Source organism: Bos taurus, chromosome 29 (assembly GCF_002263795.3).
Source record: "Bos taurus isolate L1 Dominette 01449 registration number 42190680 breed Hereford chromosome 29, ARS-UCD2.0, whole genome shotgun sequence".
NCBI lineage: Eukaryota > Metazoa > Chordata > Mammalia > Artiodactyla > Bovidae > Bos > Bos taurus.
In genome coordinates this window covers 9155097-9175135 of record NC_037356.1, presented here as the reverse complement: position 1 = coordinate 9175135, position 20039 = coordinate 9155097, and the positions used below count along the sequence as shown (strand labels likewise).

Below are 20039 nucleotides of genomic sequence, written 5' to 3'. Positions count from 1 at the left end.
TGATATCTGCTGTTCCACATCCATGGATTCAGCTATTTCAGAATCCGTGTTACTACAGCATATATATTTAGTGAAAAAAATCTGCACACAAAGGGACCCGGGCAGTTCAGATTTGTACTGTTTGAGGATCAACTGAATAGTTTCCATCTGACATATAGATTCTTTATGCCACATAATGAAATACCAACTCCATTTTAATACTGAAGAATATAATAGTCTGTGTGAGTGATCACGTCATCTTATCCCAAAGCCTTCAGGAGCCATCTACACCAAGTAAATCCCAAACCTCTTTGCTAAGCATTCAGACCAGTCATCTCAGAAGTAACCTCCCCCTCCTTGTACTGCTTTTACATTCTCTTCATATCTCAAATATGAGAGTTAACATGGAGAAGTCACCCATTGAGAAGCCCCTGATCTCGGCAACTAGAGAAAGCAGCACTTAGCAACCGAGACCCAGCACAGCCGAAAAGAAAAAGTTTGTTCAAGAATGTTTGCAGCAACATTATTCCGAATAGCTCCAAAGGGAAACAATTCATGTCTCTGTCAACAGTGGAATGGATAAATAAAGTGTGCAATCGTCACACAAAGGGATAACATGCAACAGTGAAAATGAACAAATTGCTACTGAAGAAATCACAGAGGAATCTCACAATGTTTAGTGACAGAGCCACAACCGAAGCATACATACCGTAGGCTTCTAAAAGTTCACATACAGGTAAAATTAATTGATGGTATTTGTTGGAATAATGTCAGGAGGGGGAATGAGGTGCATTTCTGTGGTAATGGTGGAGTTCTATTTCTTGACCTGAATGGGGTTTACATGGGTATGCTTGCTTTGTGATAATTCATTGTCAGCAGAGGAGAGAGTATGAAAACAGTTCTGCAGGAGGAGAGTCATTCAGTGTAGAAGGAAGGAGAAGTTGACTATAATGAAAAAAAAAGTCGACTCCCTCCCCAGTCCTCCTGCCCTCCATTTCCTAGGAGGGGAGTCTAGGAAAAACCAAACAGGAGACAAAGAAATTCCAGCTCTCACTCAAGCTCTCAAACAGACCCAGAGACTCAGAAAGTCCATCACTCGGGACAAACGCTTATTTCCAGGTTTGTCCAGGGTGATTACCAAAGCGACACGTCTCTTCCCTGTTCAGGGCAAGAAGGAAAGGGAAAAAAATAAAAAACATTGTTACTTCCCAATTTCTCTCTGCCTGGAGCTCTGATTCAACCGGGCCACCTGGGACCAGACACACCTAGGGGGCTGGGCCACGGCCCTATTCTGACTCCCTAGCAACGGAGCGAGCCTTTGTCGCGTCCTAGCAACACGCTTCTCCCTTACTCTCTGCGGGCCCGCCCTCCCGAGGTCCCCTTACCCTGCTCCGTGCTCCGGCTGACCCTCTCAGTGGGCCTCCTAAAGGTCCCCAGAGCTTGGATTTGCGCTTTTTAATTCAAGTGCCGAACAGCTCTCTGAGTTCCTGTGGTGGGCACCTTTCAGGGAGAGCCAGAGTCGGGGGCGGGGGGTGGGGGACGGCAAGAAAAAAACGTTTAAGAAAGAAAAAAAAATCGAGATTTGGTAATTTTTAAGGTACATCCAAATTTCCCAGGAGAGGGGGGCTGGAGAGTGGGACAACCACGTTTGTGTAAACTCCATCTGAAGAAGAAAAGACGCAGCATCCACCTGACGGGACCAGAGATGCTGGACACCATCCTCCCTTCGCTGCAGGACGTCGGCAGGCACCTGCTGCCCACGCTGCCCTCGCTGAGCCAGGAGGGTAGGCGACAGGGGCTTGGGGCTGGGGACGAACCTTTACCTGCTTGGGGCAAAGCTAAGGGACTTCTCCCCATCCCCTGTCTCCGGAGGGCCTTGAAGGGCCCGTGTTGCCTTGTCAAGCAGCTGGTAATCACAGCCGATTCACGGTGCACGTCCAAAGGCTCTTTCCATTTCTTTAGCTCCGCTGGGTCTTAGGTGCCGCTTGCTAACTCACTCACTTGCTCGGTGTGGGAGGGGCTTCCTTGACCCGGGATGGAACCCAGACCACCTGCATTTGGGAGCACTAAGTCTTAAGACACTTTTGTTTACTGAGTTCTTTAATGAGAGAAGGGGCCAGCTGAGGGGGTTTTTATTAAATAAGATAATGTACACACAGGGACTAGCGTGGAGTCTCAATAAATGCTGGCTACAAACAACCCCCCCAAATGGCTCCTTCTCAGAATTCAGGCAAAGGCAAGGCTACTTTTGTTGCCCGTGGTATCTCAGGGTTGTGTTAAGAAAATGAGATCAAGGGACTGCCCTGGTGGTCCAGTGGTTAAGACTCTGGGCTTCTGCAGCGAGGGGAGTGGGTGAATGGGTTCCATCCCTGGCTGGGGAAGTGAGATACTACATGCTGCCTGTGGCAGCCAAAAAAGTTAATAAAAAAAAAAAAAAACCAAAAAACTGAGATTAAAAAAAAGAAATGGCTGTTTGGAAGAAGACTTGACATGTTCTATAGAAAATTTGCTAGGCTTGGTTAGAAAGTTTCTTAGAAGTGTAACTCCAAAGTGACACCGAGATTTAAAAAAAAAATTATTTTTGGCTGCACTGGGTCTTCATTGTTTTGCCCGGGCTTTCTCTAGTTGTGGCGAGCAGGGGTTAGTTACTCATTGTTGCAGATCTCCGGCTTCTCACCGCACTGTCTCCTGTTGCAGAGCACAGGCTCTAGGTGAACCGACTTCAGCGGTTGCGGCCCGAGGGCTCAGGAGTTGTGACAACCCATGCCAGTGTTTTCACCCGGGAAATCCCAAGGACACAGAAGCCTGGCGGGGTACAGTCCATGGGGTCACCAAAGAGTTGGACATGACTGAGCAACTAAACAACAACACTAGTACTTAGAGGGAACCGTCATCATTTTACAGATGCGAACCGATTGAAAGTACTGAAGGCTGCACAGAGAGCAATCCGTGGGGGCGGGAAGGCTGTAGGTCTCCAGACACACAGCACAGCGTGCCCTTCCCACTGCACTGTGCTCTGGGAATATGTTTCCTTGTCTAAATCACTCTATACTAATTTGCTCTGTTTGTATATCAGGATTTTAGTTTAATAAAGTTAGGGGACTTATCTTTCCCTTTTGATATTAGTATTTATTTCAAATATATATTATTCTGTAATATACATAATGGGCACTTGGTCTTTTTTTTTTTTTAATAATGATTATATATAAGATAAAGTGTTCCTACCTGGAATACATTTGGCATTGTGTTTAAAAATACGGTTTTGAATGCACAAAATGTTTAGAATCTGAACTTAAATGAAGGTTGAATTGAATATGGAAGGTACATCCAGGGATGATTTCTTGTGGTTCTTGGTATTTCAGTGTTTGGTCAAAATAAATAAAAACCTCAGCTTTCCTAAAAATATAACAGTAGCATATTCTTTAATTTGCTTTTTAGACTGGATTAGAAGTATTTTTCTTTTGAGATTTAGTGATTCTTTTCCTGACACTTTGGTGTATGCAAAAAAATCAAAGTTAGAAATCACAGTCTGCAAGATTTCCAGGTCTGTTCCATTTGAATTACAGAGGCTTAAAGGCTTCATTTCCTGAAGGAAATGATGTACATGTTTTCCTTTTCCTTCTGTGAAAAATATCAAATTTCAGCTTAGAATAATAAACTCTGCTCTTCTAAGACTTTGCCTATTCGATTTTTAAGAAATTATTATTTTATTTATTTATTTCTGACTGTGCCAGGTCTTCATCACTCGTGGGCTTTTCTCTAGTTGCAGGGAGAGGGGGCTGCTTTCTATGGGCAGCATGAGAGCTTCTCGCTGTGGTGGCTTCTCTTGTTTCTGAGCACAGGCTCTAGGGTGTGCAGACTCCAGTGAAGTGAAGTGAAGTGAAGTGAAAGTCACTCAGTTGTGTCCTACTCTTTGTGACCCCATGGACTATACAGTCCATGGAATTCTCCAGGCCAGAATACTGGAGTGGGTAGCCTTTCCCTTCTCCAGGGGATCTTCCCAACCCAGGGATTGAACCCAGGTCTCCCTCATTGCAGGCGGATTCTTTACCAGCTGAGCCACAAGGGAAGCCCGCAGACTCCAGTAGTTGCAATATATGGGCTAAGTAGTTACAGCTTCCTGGTTCTAGAGCCCTGGCTCAGTAGTTGTAGTCCATGGGCTTAGCTGCCCTGCAGCATGTGGGATTTTCCCAAATCAGGGATGGAAACCATGTCTCTTGCGTTGGCAAACAGATTCTTATCCACTGTGCCACTAGGGAGGCCCCCCACTCCCACCCCATTAGATTTTATAGGGTAAAATGACACAGTTGGACTTGAATGTATCTTTCAAATGAAGAAAGAGGATCTTCAAATTTCTAATTAAGCTCAGGTCTTTTCAGTAGGGTCTGGTTGCCAGCTATACAATTTCTCCCGGCCGTAATTAAATCATTTCATTTTGGTACAGATTGTTTTCCTGAAATGTGAGCTGCATATCATCACTCTAGGTGAAAGGCTTAACAGTTTTGACTTTCAAAAGTCTTCATGTAAGTCTGGCTACTGAGATTCTGTATCACTAGTGAATTAAATATTTTTAGTCATGATGAAAATTTGAATTCAGGAAACAGTTGAGACTGTTAATTCTTAGCAGCCAGCAGCAGACAGAATTCTTTTGTCTGTAAGGGTGAGGAAGAATGGGATATATAGTAGAATGGGACAGAGTAGAAGGAATACTTGAGTATATTTAATAAACCGTATATCCATGATTTAGAGTGAAGGGCAGAGTTGGCATCCAGCTCGCTGTAGTATGCAGTCCTAGTTTTCTTGGTGAGTGAGTTTCCATCACCCAACTTGTTCCTCGAGGCTCATAAGAGTCACTTCCATCTGTGCACGCATGCTCAGTCATGTCCGACTCTGGACTGTAGTCTGCCGGGCTCCTCTGTCTATAGGATTTTTCAGCAAGAATACTGGAGTGGGTTACCATTTCCTCCTCTAGGGGATCTTCCCAACCCAGGGATTGAAAGGCTGTTGCTGAGTTGTGAAAGATGCCGGGATTCTTGACCTCCAGAGGAGAAGAATTCAATCTGGGACCAGAGACAAGGCTTGATCGCTCAGAGCTTTTGTGTAATAAAGTTTTATTAAAGTATAAAAGAGATAGAGAAAAGCTTCTGATATAGACATCAGAAGGGGGCAGAAAGAGTGCCCCCTGCTAGTCTTAAGCTGGATGTTATATAGCTGCTGCTGCTGCTGCTAAGTCACTTCAGTCGTGTCCAACTCTGTGTGACCCCATAGACGGCAGCCCACCAGGCTCCGCTGTGCCTGGGATTCTCCAGGCAAGAACACTGGAGTGGGTTGCCATTTCCTTCTCCAATGGATGAAAGCGAAAAGTGAAAGTCAAGTCGCTCAGTCATGTCCGACTCTTAGTGACCCCATGGACTGCAGCCCACCAGGCTCCTCAGTCCATGGGATTTTCCAGGCAAGAGTACTGGAGTGGGGTGCCATTGCCTTCTCCTACCAGCTGCTAATTAGAGAAAGGAAATGTCTCAAAACTCAGAGACTGTCACCAGGCCCCTCACCCACAACATACATTTTGAGATAACATTGGTACCAGGTGAGTCATCCCAGGCCATAAAATGATTGACATGAATCTTGCAGAAAGGCAGGTTTCCAAGTAAATATACAGTTTCATTAACATAGATTGGGAGAACAAGGTACGAGTAAAACATACTGGTTTGCTGAGCCCTTATCAGTTCTGTGTCTTAAGTGGAACCGACTTGGAGAAAGTCAGAGTCTAGGGTAAATACATAGTTCATTAACATAGCTTAAGAAAAATATTTCCATAAGAAAAATTCATTGGTTAGCTCAAGGTTTGAGAAAAGTTAAGTTCAGGTGGAACCAGGTGTCATCATGGCAACACAAAATTTTAAGAGAAACCTCCTTTTAAATTTGTATAGAGAAGGGAAAAATATCTAACACTTGTAGTTTGTTCCCCTGCCGCTTAAGAAGGAGATAAAAAAACATCTGACACTTGCAGTCTGTTTCCTCTGTTTGGAGACCCCTAGCCTTCCTGTCTGGAGAAGGCAATGGCACCCCACTCCAGTACTCTTGCTTGGAAAATCCCATGGACGGAGGAGCCTGGTAGGCTGCAGTCCATGGGGTCGCTAAGAGTTGGACACGACTGAGCGACTTCCCTTTCACTTTTCGCTTTCATCCATTGGAGAAGGAAATGGCAACCCACTCCAGTGTTCTTGCCTGGAGAATCCCAGGGATGGGAGAGCCTGGTGGGCTGCCGTCTATGGGGTCGCACAGAGTCGGACACGACTGAAGCGACTTAGCAGCAGCAGCAGCAGCCTTCCTGCCTGTTACCCTCTTAGGATCAAACCGGTGTCTCCTGTATCTCCTGCATTGCAGATGGATTCTTTACCCACTGAGCCATTAGGGAAACCCATGAGTCACTGCTACTTCTCATTGCCCATCCTGTTCATTCTCTGGCATATTAATAAAAATATTTACAGTGTTGATATACAGGATTAAATGAGTGCAATTTTCCACATTAGGTAATGGTTTAAACCATTAGAAAAGCAGTTACAAGAGTAAATCAAGCAGTTTCTAAACTGGGGAAAGAATGGGTTTTTGTGCCCAACTCCATCTATGCCATGAAGTGGTAAGCTGATATTTGCCACTGTTCTTGATCCTTTCTTTTGAGTAAAACACAGGACTCTTGATTTGCAGAGAGAGTTCACTAGTGGAAAATATCTGTAATAAACTCATGACTAAGTTTGGAATGGAAATGTCAACATAGACATGGTTTTCTATATTTATGAGTATTAGTTATACCCAGAGTATTCTTTCATATCATACATTAACACTTTAGTAATTGACAACTACTTATTTTTCTACCACAGCTTTCCTGGAACATAGCTCAGAACAAGAAAATAAGCATAGAAGGCCTCCCTCTGATCATTCAAAGTAGAAAGTGTGAAGTCTATGTCCCAATTCAAAGTAAAGCCCTTTGGACCCTTACCCAAAAGTCTGTTTTTAAAAATTATTATTTTAGACATAATGTTAGTATATTTGTTGAAATCAAGAGCACAGCTGATCAGAAGCAGTGAATTAAGACTGGGCAGTGAGCCTGCAGAGCACTCGTAGCAGAGAGGAGTGACAGCTGGAGTCCAATGGTGACTACTGAGAGTGAAAAGCAGTCAAGAATGAAGCAAAAATAAAAGTGCAGAGACAGTTAATGTACGGACAATGATCTTTCATGCTTTAGTGGCCCCTGGCCTCCTTCCTGTATTATGGAGTGGTGTGAGAATGAAGGCTTATGTTAATCAAATGGCATGGTGTAGACTCTTAGAAGCTTGTTGAATGGGTCATTAAGAAAAGCCTAGATTAGGGACTTCCCTGGTGGTCCAGTGGCTAAGACTCCATGTTCACAATGCAGGGGGCCCTGGTTCGATCCCTGGTCGGGGAACTAGATCCCACATGCTGCAACTAAGAGTTCACAGTTCAGTTCAGTCACTCAGTCGTGTCCGACTCTTTGCAACCCCATGAATCGCAGCACGCTAGGCCTCCCTGTCTATCGCCAACTCCCGGAGTTCACTCAAACTCACGTCCATCGAGTCAGCAATGCCATCCAGCCATCTCATCCTCTGTCCCCTTCTCCTCCTGCCCCCAATCCCTCCCAGCATCAGAGTCTTTTCCAATGAGTCAACTCTTCGCATGAGGTGGCCAAAGTACTGGAGTTTCAGCTTTAGCATCAGTCCTTCCAAAGAACACCCAGGACCAATCTCCTTTAGAATGGACTGGTTGGATCTCCTTGCAGTCCAAGGGACTCTCAAGAGTCTTTTCCAACACCACAGTTCAAAAGCATCAATGCTTTGGCACTCAGCTTTCTTCACAGTCCAACTCTCACATCCATACATGACCACTGGAAAAACCATAGCCTTGACTAGACGGACTTTGTTGGCAAGCCACAACTAAAAAAAGATCCTGTGTGCCACAACTAAAGGTTCCACATGCCTCAATGAAGATTTAAGATCCCTTGTGCTGCAACTGAGACTCAGCATAGCCACATAAATACATATATATATATATAAAGAAAAGGCTAGATAACACTAGGTTAACTCAGATGGTTAAGAATCTGTCTGCAATGCAGGAGACCCGGGTTTGATCCCTGGGTCAGGAAGATCCCCTGGAGAAGGGAATGGCTACCCACTCCAGTATTCTTGTCTGGAGAATTCCAAAGACAGAGCAGCCTAGCAGACTACAGTCCATGGGATCGCCAAGAGTCTGACACAACTAACAACAACTATGTTTATAGAATAAAGGGCAAGTTGTGACACTTCCCTTTATTCTACAAAGATTTTCTCCACCTCCTCTCTACCTTCTCTTTCTCTTTCGCCTCCTCTTTCACATTTTTGGAATTTAAAGCAAGTTAACTTTGCTTATTAGGAAAATTATCTTTGGGGAGTGACTTTATTTTCTGTTAATTTTAATTAATTAGAAATTATTATCACTTAAATAATGTAAATTATTTATTCTGTATTTCGTATTCACATTTTTGTTTACGAACACTAAGATAACTATCACAGGTGTGCTTTCATAAATTATTCATACATTATATTTTACCTTGAATTTTAGAAGTTTCTACTATTTGGGGAAATGTGTCAGAATTTGTGGAACGGCAGCTATCCTTACACAAGGTAAGATTTATACTTTAATTTTAACATAGGACATCAAAGAATGTTTCCTCCTTAGTCTCCAATTGTTTTGCTGGGAGAAAGATAGCAGATTTTAGAGCCATCCAGTGTAACCTGCAGTCCTGTGATTTTATGATGCTCACACGTAGGACTTGTGGTTGGTAGATTTAACAGACACGGATTTCACCCTTAGGTAACGATGTGAAAGTTGTGCTGTTCCAGTGATAGGAAGTGTATTGCTGATCAGTCCAGGTGTGTACAGAGGACGTAGATGAATTCTGTTCCTCTGTGATCTGGTAGTTCCTGGCGTGGCTATAGAAGGATATGATGCTTCTTGTCTTGCCTCCTTGCAGGGAATGGATTCTAACTGAAATGTATGAAGGCAGTCAGGGACTGAACTCTACTTGCCAAAAATGAGAACCTTTGTCCAGGGCTGGCCTATTTCTCCCCCATCAAGTCTTGAGTTTGGATGCCACAGAACTGAACAGAGATGTTGGGAGTTTGGAGGGTGCTGGGATATTGTGAAACGTTTATATCCTACTCAGAGGTCCCAATATGAGAACCTTTGATCTGAATTCATCCATGAAATCTATTTGTTTGATCTGATAATTTGAATTAGTCATCAGAATTTAAAATTGGGAGTTTGTACAAATTTTTTTTTCCTTGAAAAATCAGCCGATTAACAAAATCAGTTTTTGTTCAGTACATGTGACGCTTGGCTGAAGCTGACAAGGGTCTCTCCCCTTTAGATGGGGCATGCACTCCTGAGCCATCACATTCTCTGGCTCTGTACCTTCACTTCCTTGCATCCTTTCTTGGCTCCTATAGCATTAGACTTTGTAACCTTTGATGTATGATGTTTCCATGAAGACAGAGCTCTAGAGTGAGAGCCAAAATCTTTTGCTTCTGCGCATTAACCAAGATCACCACACTAGGGCACGTATCTTTGATGTTTTGGGTCGTCTGATTTTAAGTGAGGGACAATAAACCTACCATAAAGAATGAGAGGGACTTCCTTGGTGTTCCAGTGGTTAATCCTCCATGCTCCCAATGCCAGGAGCTTGGGTTTGATCCCTATTTAGGGTTCTAGATCCCACATGCCATAACTAAAAGATCCCATACACCGCAGCGAAGATCAAGACACTGTGTGCCACAACTGAGATCTGGTGCAGACAAGTAAATAAATAAACGTTGTTTTTTTTTTTTAAAAGAGAGAATGAGGAAGCAGAAAATCTCTCCCCTGATGGCAAGGGATTAAAATTTAAAATGCCACACAATTTCAGTCAGTTCAGTTCAGTCGCTCAGTCGTGTCTGACTCTCTGCCCCACCACGGACCACAGCACGCCAGGCTTCCCTGTCCATCACCAACTCTCGGAGCTTGCTCAAACTCATGCCCATTGAGTTGGTGACGTGGCCAAAGTATTAGAGTTTCAGCCTCAGCATCAGTCCTTCCAATGAACAGTCAGGACTGATTTCCTTTAGGATGGACTGGTTGGATCTCCTTGCAGTCCAAGGGACTCTTAAGGGTCTTTTCCAACATCACAGTTCAAAAGCATCAATTCTTTGGCACTCAGCTTTCTTTATAGTCCAACTCTCACATCCATACATGACTACTGAAAAAAACATAGCTTTGACTAGATGAACCTTTGTTGGCAGAGTAATATCTCTGCTTTTTAATATGCTGTCTAGGTTGGTCATAGCTTTTCTTTCAAGGAGCAAGTGTCTTTTAATTTCATGGCTGCAGTCACTATCTGCAGTGATTTTGAAAGCCCCAAATAAAGTCTGTCACTGTTTCCATTGTTTTCCCATCTATTTGCCATGAAGTGGTGGGACCAGATGCCACGATCTTAAGTTTTCTGAATGTTGAGTTTTAAGCCAAGTTTTCCACTCTCTTCTTTCATTTTCATCAAGAGGCTCTTTAGTTCTTCTTCGCTTTCTGGTATCATCTGCGTATCTGAGGTTATTGATATTTCTCCCAGTAATCTTGTTTCCAGCCTGGGCGTCATCTAGCCTGGCATTTCACATGATGTACTCTGCATATAAGTGAAATAAACAGGGTGACAGTATGCATCCTTGATGTGCTCCTTTCCCGATTTGGAACCAATCTGTTGTTTCATGTCTGGTTCTAACTGTTGCTTCTTGACCTGCATACAGATTTCTCAGGAGGCAGGTAAGGTAGTCTGGTATTTCCATCTCTTTTTAGGACAAGAGTAATCTTCAGTTCAGTTCAGTTCAGTTCAGTCGCTCAGTCGTGTCCGACTCTTTGCGACCCCATGAATTGCAGCACGCCAGGCCTCCCTGTCCATCACCAACTCCCGGAGTTCACTCAAACTCATGTCCATCGAGTCAGTGATGCCATCCAGCTATCTCATCCTCTGTCGTCCCCTTCTCCTCCTGCCCCCAATCCCTCCCAGCATCAGGGTCTTTTCCAATGAGTCAACTCTTCGCATGAGGTGGCCAAAGTACTGGAGTTTCAGCTTTAGCATCATTCCTTCCAAAGAACACCCAGGGCTGATCTCCTTTAGAATGGACTGGTTGGATCTCCTTGCAGTCCAAGGGACTCTCAAGAGTCTTCTCCAACACAAAAGCATCAATTCTTCGGCGCTCAGCCTTCTTCACAGTCCAACTCTCACATCCATACATGACCACTGGAAAAATCATAGCCTTGACTAGATGGACCTTTGTTGGCAAAGTAATCTTAGATAAAGATTAAAAGCAGCTATGGCATCCATACATTAAAAAAAAATTTTATTTGTTTGACTATACCAGGTCTTAGTAGTGGTATGTGGGATACAGTTCCTCTACCAGGGATCAAACCCAGGCCCCCTGCACTGGGAGCACAGGGTCTTAGCCACTGGACCGCTGGGAAGTCCCCATACATGTTTTCTTAGTCCTCACAGCCTTTGAATGATATGGAGATGATGGATCAGAAAAGCACTGTGGATTGAGATATTACATTTTATACTTCTTTGAAAACTTAGAGTCATGAAATACTAAAGCTGTAATGGGTCATAAAGAGCATTGAATTTTAAGGCACATGCTTAAATTTCTTCATATGCTTTGGGATAACAGTGCTAAGGATTATTTTTCTTTACATTTCAGTGAATTCTCTCTGTTGATTTTTTTTTTTTCCCCTTTATCTTTTCAGGGAGTTCAGATTCCAGGACTTGGAACTTTCACTTTCATGAGACAAAAGCTTGAGGTGGGAAACAAGAAGTTTTTCCTAATTCAGAGGCCCGTGTTTATCATGGCAGAGAAGTTAGTACAGATTCATGGACTCAAACAAAACAGAGTATATACTCCTGGTAAACAGATTTTATTTTAAAGACTTTCCCAGAACGTGACTAGCCAGGGGATGAAAATGAAAGGGCAATGCTTGGCCAATTGTGGCTTTACTGCTTTCTGCTTTGAGAAGCTCTCTTTTCATGTGATACCTTTGTCAGAGGGAGGGGCTGAGGTAGGGAATAATATACAGTCTTTTTGCAAGTCATTTTCAACCTCAGAAGCTCAAGGCCGGATATGACATCAAGGCAAATTTATATAAAAGCCACATCACTGAGTCATGCAGATTTTATATGTATTTCAGATCTAAGAAATTAAAAGTGATTATAAAGAAGAGAAAGTTAATTAGGATTACTGGTTGGAAGAATCACAGTTAATATCAACTAGGAAAAGATCAACTGAGTTTCTATTGTATATCATAGAAATTATTGAAATTTAAAAGTTGTTAGAAGGTTAATGGAGAAGGCAATGGCACCCCACTCCTGTACTCTTGCCTGGAAAATCCCATGGATGGAGGAGCCTGGTAGGCTGCAGTCCATGGGGTTGTGAAGAGTCGGACACGACTGAGTGACTTCACTTTGACTTTTCACTTTCATGCATTGGAGAAGGAAATGGCAACCCACTCCAGTGTTCTTGCCTGGAGAATCCCAGGGACAGCGGAGCCTGGTGGGCTGCTGTCTGTAGGGTTGCACAGAGTTGGACACGACTGAAGCAACTTAGCAGCAGGTTAATAATTCTGTAAAGACTTAATACCTTACACACCTCTCACATCCTAAATCTCCTTCTTTCCTTTGCTTCCTTCTTCCCTTCTTCCCTCCTTTTGCCTCCTTCCTTTTTCCCCTCCACAAATATTTACTAAGGGCCAACGACATGGCAGTCTTGTCCCAGGTGCTAGAGACATGGGGGGATACATGACGCCTTCTCCAGGATACTTGAATTCCAGTTTCAGGGTGTGGCTTTATGTGATACCTGCCCTGGTTACTTGGAGTGGGAGGGTTCTCTCCTAATTTCTGGTTGTGTTCCTTTTGACTTTCCTTATCATGCCCTCCTGCATCAGACTTATATCTGGATGAAGAGAGTTCATCTACCCCCAGTGCCGACAAGGTGAAAAGGCTGGAACTTGCCTTTATGTTAACATCTCTGGAAGTTAATTTGCAGAGTAACTTTCTACCGAAAAATGATATATTGGAAAAACAAATACCAACAAGCTATACTTAGAATTTGTTATGCCTGTATTCTGTATGGTAAATTTGATGGATTTTTCAACCATTTAAAAATGTATTTATTTTTGACTACACTGGGTCTTCATTGCTTTGGGTGGGCTTTCTCTTTCAACAAGAGAGAATGAAAAGCTTATCTGTAGCACAGTTTAGAAAGCTAATTGTGCTTGTTCTGAGCAAAAACATTCTACTTTTAGGGAAAATTTAATTGAGCATTAAAGAGTACAACTAAAGGCTTCACAGGTACAGTTCTGTTTTTAAGTATTAAGTGAGAATCAAGTGATTATTTGTGAGTGTGTATGCTATGTCTTTGTTATAATCTCCAATTCTTTCCTCTCCCCCTTTCTCCTCTAGGTGATATCCCAATAGTTCCACTTAATTTTGTCATGATATCCTTGGAGGGTCCATTTAGCAGAGATATAGTGGAAGGATGTGTGAAGGAGACGCTGCTTTTTTTGTCACGATCCATTTCCATCAAACAAAATGTGGAGTTTACATTCAAAGGAATCGGGGTCCTCATGATCAAAGACAGCAAAGTCAAGATGAGATTCTATAAGGACTTCCTTTGTACAATGGATGGAAGCGGGGCTTTGGCAAAAGCCCTAGCAAATGTAAATTACTGTTTTCTTTCTCCTAACCCCTTTCTGAATCTGTAAATGTGTTATCTTTAAGATTGACAAGGGCTTCCCTGGTGGCTCAGTGGTAAAGAATCTGCCTGCCAACGCAGGAGACGCAGGTTCAATCCCTGGGTCGGGAAGATCCCCTGGAGGAGGAAATGGCAACCCACTCCAGTATTCTTACCTGGAAAATCCCCTGGACAGAGGGACCTGGTGGGCTACAGTCCAGAGGGTCGTAAAGAGTCAGACAGGACTTAGCAACTAAAACAACAACAAGGTTGACATATTTTAAATGGCAGTTACCCCAAGTCAAAGAAGTGCTTGTTTATAGATGATTAACTCTTTGACAAAAAAGTTAGAAGGTTAAAGAACTAAGTTTTGTGTCAGTGCCAACTGAAAAATTATAAACAGTAGTAGAAACTCATAATTATGAACATTTTATAGGATAGTACCTTATAGTTTAAAAACTTTTTTTTCTACATATATTATTTCATTTGACTCTCAAAACATTATAAAACCAGAATTATTATCCTGATTTTACCAGTGAGAAAAATGGGGTTCAGAGAGGTTGTGTGGGAAGTCTAGGAGTTCAGCAGTGGAACTGAAATTTAAGCCAAGACTTCCTAATTACTCTTTTTGTGCCGATTACACTATTTTATTTTAATGAAAGTCTACAGAAAAATCTAATTCAAGTCATAGAAATGTATATTCAGCTTTTAATTTGCATTGTTTAGAAGAAATTTCATAGTTGACCATTCACCGTTAACTGTTATAGCTGGTGTGACCTTCGTGCCAAGTTGGACATTGCAGACTTTAAGGAGGCAGTGAAACAATCATTCAACAGAGCTAACTGAAAATCCTTTTTTCTTTTTTCAATTTATTTTAGTTGGAGGCTAATTACTTTACAATATTTTAGTGGGTTTTGCCATACATTGATATGAATCAGCCATGGGTGTACATGTGTTCCCCATCCTGACCCTCCCTCCCACCTTCCTCCCCATCCCATCCCTCAGGGTCATCCCAGTGCACCAGCCCTGAGTGTCCTGTCTCATGCATCAAACCTGGACTGGAGATCTGTTTCACATATGATAATATACACGTGTCAATGCTATTCTCTCAGATTATCTCACCCTCGCCTTCTCCCACAGAGTCCAAAAGACTGTTCTATACATCTGTGTCTCTTTTGCTGTCTTGCATATAGGGTCATCATTACCATCTTTCTAAATTCCACATATATGTGTTAGTATACAGTATTGGTGTTTTTCTTTCTGGCTTACTTCACTCTGTATAATAGGCTCCAGTTTCATCCACCTCATTAGAACTGATTCAAATGTATTCTTTTTAATGGCTGAGTAATATTCCATCGTGTATATGTACCACAGCTTTCTTATCCATTTGTCTGCTGATGGACATCTAGGTTGCTTCCATGTTCTGGCTATTATAAACAGTGCTCTGATAAACATTGGGGTACACGTGTCTCAATTCTGGTTTCCTCGGTGTGTGTGCCCAGCAGTGGGATTTCTGGGTCATATGGCAGTTCTATTTCCAGTTTTTTAAGGAATCTCCACACTGTTCTCCATAGTGGCTGTACTAGTTTGCATTCCCATCAACAGTGTAAGAGGGTTCCCTTTTCCCCACACCCTCTCCAGTATTTATTGTTTGTAGATTTTTGGATAGCAGCCATTCTGACCGTTGTGAGATGGTACCTCATTGTGGTTTTGATTTGCATTTCTCTGATAATGAGTGATGTTGAACATCTTTTCATGTGTTTGTTAGCCATCTGTATGTCTTCTTTGGAGAACTGTCCGTTTAGTTCTTTGGGCCACTTTTTGATTGGGTCATTTATTTTTCTGGAATTGAGCTGTAGGAGTTGCTTGTATATTTTTGAGATTAATTATTTGTCAGTTGCTTCGTTTGCTATTATTTTCTCCCATTCTGAAGGCCGTCTTTCCACCTTGCTTATAGTTTCCTTTGTTGTGCAAAAGCTTTTAAGTTTAATTAGGTCCCATTTGTTTAGTTTTGCTTTTATTTCCAATACGCTGGGAGGTGGGTCATAGAGGATCCTGCTTTGATTTATGTCAGAGAGTGTTTTGCCTATGTTTTCCTCTAGGAGTTTTATAGTTTCTGGTCTTACATTTAGATCTTTAATCCATTTGAATTTATTTTTGTGTATGGTGTTAGAAAGTGTTCTAGTTTCATTCTTTTACAAGTGGTTGACCAATTTCCCCAGCACCACTAGTTAAAGAGATTGTCTTTTCTCCATTGTATATTCTTGCCTCCTTTGTCAAAGATAAGGTGTCCATATGTGCGTGGATTTATCTTTGGGCTTTCTATTTTGTTCCATTGATCTATATTTCTGTCTTTGTGCCCGTACCATACTGTCTTGATGACTGTAGCTTTGTAGTAGTGCCTGAAGTCAGGCAGGTTGATTCCTCCAGTTCCATTCTTCTTTTTCAAGATTGCTTTGGCCTATTCGAGGTTTTTTGTATTTCCATACAAATTGTGAAATTATTTGTTCTAGTTCTGTGAAAAATCCCGTTGGTAGCTCGATAGGCATTGCATTGAATCTATAGATTGCTTTGTGTATTATACTCATTTTCACTATATTGATTCTTCCAATCCATGAACATGGTATATTTCTCCATCTATTTGTGTCCTCTTTGATTTCTTTCATCAGTGGTTTATAGTTTTATATATATAGGTCTTTTGTTTCTTTAGGTAGATATATTCTTAAGTATTTCATTCTTAAGTGAATGAAATTGTGAAACTTTTAAAAAATCTTTTATTTTGTTTTGGGGTGATAGTTTCAGGTGAACAGTGAAGGGATTTGGCCATACATATACATGTATCCATTCTCCCCCAAACTCCCCTCCCATCCAGGCTGTCACATAGCATTGAGCAGAGTTCTAGGTGCTATATATACAAATAGGTCCTTGTTGAGAACTAATTGAATCTGAATGTACTAATTTGGGATGGATGGATTGGATTATCATGAATGTTATATAATCTTGTGACCCATAGAACAAAAGCCTGACTTTCTTTTTTTTTTTTTTTAAAGAAAGAGCTATGAAAGAAAATGTTATACATATGGTTTAATTCTCCCTTCTGATTTATCCTTTTGTGGTGCTCTGGGATGGGGGTTTAGGAGATGGAGTCATGCCTACTTAGGCCCTTGGTGTTTTCTCCACATCCTGGCTTCATACAGGATGGCTCAGAGGGATGCCAACCCTGTGTGTGCAGAGTGGAGACACACACACGTGAGTATCACCCTCTCGTTTTTATTAAAACACGGGCAGGATGTGCAAAATCAGAAACAAGGCCAAAGTGCTGCTCCATCTCTCACCCTCAGGGATTATGCAGAGCTTTGTAAGCTTTGATACATGTTTAAAAGACAGGATAATGCTTCATTTGGCCTGCTGTACTCTAAGATGTACCTTTTAAGGAGAGTTTTCCAAAAGAACTGCTCTTGATGGATATCCTATAAAAAAAGCTCTATAGGCCAAAGCACATAGGTATGTTAAAGTACCTGAGAAGTCTGGCTGGAAAGAAGCAGCTTTAACTGCCTGTAAGTATTTAATCATGGAACTCTAGGTTGAGTCAATATTCATTAATACCTGTAAAACGCATTTCGGGAAACTGCTGTAAAGTTGTGAGAGTGACTGTTTTTTCCCTAAATGTTCCATAACGTAAACCCGAGTGCTGTCTTGTAGAAGAGTTCTCTTAGGAAGTTGTGTGCTAATTTCAGTGATGCTGCGTTAGCTCAAAATATTTTTAAAACTTAGATCTTTAGAATCTCCTTCAAAGCCTTTTGTAAACCACATCATTAATCCAAAAAGAATAATTTTACCTGTTATTCTATACTAGTATAATTTAATAATGTGATTATTATATATAATATACAATTATTAAATATTTTATAAATTATATTATAAATAAGATTTGTAGATTATAATAAATATATATTATTTATAATAATTGTAATTGTCACTATTTGTGGAGTGCTTTTATGTGCTAGCCACTTATATATAGTACCTCCTAAAAGTCCTGTGAATTTGATCCCACATATCTAGGGTCTAAAGCTTTATAGCTGTTGTTGTTCAGTCCCTCAGTCATGTCTGACTCTTTGTGACCCCATGGACTGCAGCATGCCAGTCTTCCCTGTCCTTCACTATCTTCCGGAGCTTGCTCAAACTCATGTCCCTTGAGTGGATGATGCCATCCAACCATCTCATCCTCTGTCACTCCTTTCTCCTTTTGCCCTCAGTCTTTCCCAGTGTCAGGGCTTTTCCAATGAGTCAGCTCTTTGCATCAGCTGGCCAAAGTATTGGAGATTCAGCATCAGTCCTTCCAAAGAATATTCAGGGTTGATTTCCTTTAGGATTGACTGGTTTGATCTTCTTGCGTTAGCAGTGTGGGGATTTAAGCATGAGGATAGCTGACTCCAAAGTCCGTCTCTCAGCTACCCAGTTTTAGAGTTATTTGGGTCAAGAGTGGAACTAGCCAGCTTGCTCGTATTCCTGAGAGTTTCAAGAAGTTGGCTGTCCTCTTAAAGATGAGGAGCTGTCAACCCTGAGGGCAGTTTCCAAGGAGGAAATGGTTTGAGAAAAGGCAGCATCAATGAAATTGGGATGGGACCAAGCAAGGTGACTTCTTTGATAAATGAGATCATTCTTCATTGGATGTTAAGTTCTAGACTTTAAGCCCTAAACAGAAATAACAGTGGAGGGTATCATGGTAGTCTGAGGCTTTTGAGCAGCCTGTGGCTCTGATTGTCTGTGTCCTGGACCACAGCCCAAATGTAACCTGTCTTTTTCCCTGTCCCCAGAGGCCTGACACAGTGGACTCAGTGTTGTCTAGCAGAGAGAACTTGGGGAAGCGACCCAGCAACGTGCTTGCATTTCCAAGGTCAGTGCTTTCCTCTATAGGTTCCTCCGGGCGTGGCCGTCCTTGCAGACCTGTTGATGGAATTGGACAGTGTTTCGCACCTGAATTCTCTAGCTCATGCTCTATCTAGTGCAGCTCTCTCTTGCTCTCTCTCTGTGTTCCAGCAAATGAATTTATTGTATGCACTTTCTGTAGTTAAAAAACAATGGACACTTAGAATACTTTAAAAAAAAAAAAAAAAAAAAAACCAACTCTTGGTTCCCTGGGAATTCTCTTACTGCCTCCCACCAACCTTAGTCCTCGCAAGTATCAGTAAAATTTTTCTCATCCACTAGGCTTTCTTCTACCTTTCACCCCTTCCTCTGACCTAGTCCCTTCCTCATCATGCACTCTAGACTAACAGTTGTCTAAGATTTGATTTTTACCACGGAAGGGGCTAGACAAGGTATAGCTTCACCCCAACAGCATAGTGAGTGTTTTCAATGGCTGCTGATGCTGCTGAATATAATAATGATAATGATAACAACAATGATAATATTACAATGACAATAATAATAGCAATCATCTATGGAGCACTTACTAGTTGCCAGATATTGTTAAGCCCTTAATAGTCTTGCATTTAATCTTTACTACAACCACTTGAGATATGTATTATAATTTTATAAAGGAGCAAAATTAATTATAACTTTAATTCTATTTTTAATTAAAAATTTTATTGAAGTATAGTTCATTTGCAATGTTGTGTTAGTTTTTGGTGTTCAGCATGTAGTTTTAATTCTTTTTTTTTTTTTTTAACAAGTGAAGTATCACTCCAGTTAGTTCAGTTGCTCAGTTGTGTCCAACTCTTTTCGACCCCATGAACCTCAGCACACCAGGCCTCCCTGTCCATCACCAACTTCCAGAGTTTACTCAAACTCATGTCCACTGAGTCAGTTATGCCATCCAACCATCTCATCCTCTGTTGTCCCCTTCTCCTCCCACCTTGAATCTTTCCCAGCATCAGGGTCTTTTCCAATGAGTCAGTTCTTTGCATCAGGTGGCCAAAATATTGGAGTTTCAGCTTCAGCATCAGTCCTTCCAGTGAATATTCAGGACTTGCTTCCTTTAGGATGGGCTGGTTGGATCTCCTTGTTGTCCAAGGGACTCTCAAATGTATTCTCCAACACCATAGTTCAAAAGCATCAATTCTTCAGCACTCAGCTTTCTTTATATTCCAACTCTTACATCAATACATGACTACTGGAAAAACCATAGCTTTGACTACATGGACCTTTGTTGGCAAAGTAATGTCTCTGCTTTTGAATATGCTGTCTAGGTTGGTCATAATTTTTCTTCCAAGGAGCAAGCATCTTTTAATTTCATGGCTGCAGTCACATCTGCAG

At 41.7% G+C, this 20039-nt stretch overlaps 1 protein-coding gene across 2 annotated transcripts in view; it reads left to right on the top strand.

The window, feature by feature from the left end:
• Nucleotides 1-1320: 1320 nt before the first annotated feature.
• The window catches only part of CCDC81 (coiled-coil domain containing 81), a 42172-nt gene continuing 23453 nt past the window's right edge, over nt 1321-20039 (top strand). Inside the window, exons 1-6 of one of the 2 annotated variants that reach the window (XM_024987681.2) lie at nt 1321-1471; nt 1577-1763; nt 8596-8657; nt 11803-11959; nt 13511-13767; nt 18599-18678. In XM_024987681.2, the coding sequence (XP_024843449.1) occupies nt 1685-1763; nt 8596-8657; nt 11803-11959; nt 13511-13767; nt 18599-18678 (635 nt within the window). In that variant the 5' untranslated portion in view covers nt 1321-1471; nt 1577-1684. Of the gene's footprint in view, nt 1764-8595; nt 8658-11802; nt 11960-13510; nt 13768-18598; nt 18679-20039 lie in introns of both variants that reach the window. The other variant, XM_010820823.4, reaches the window with a different exon arrangement.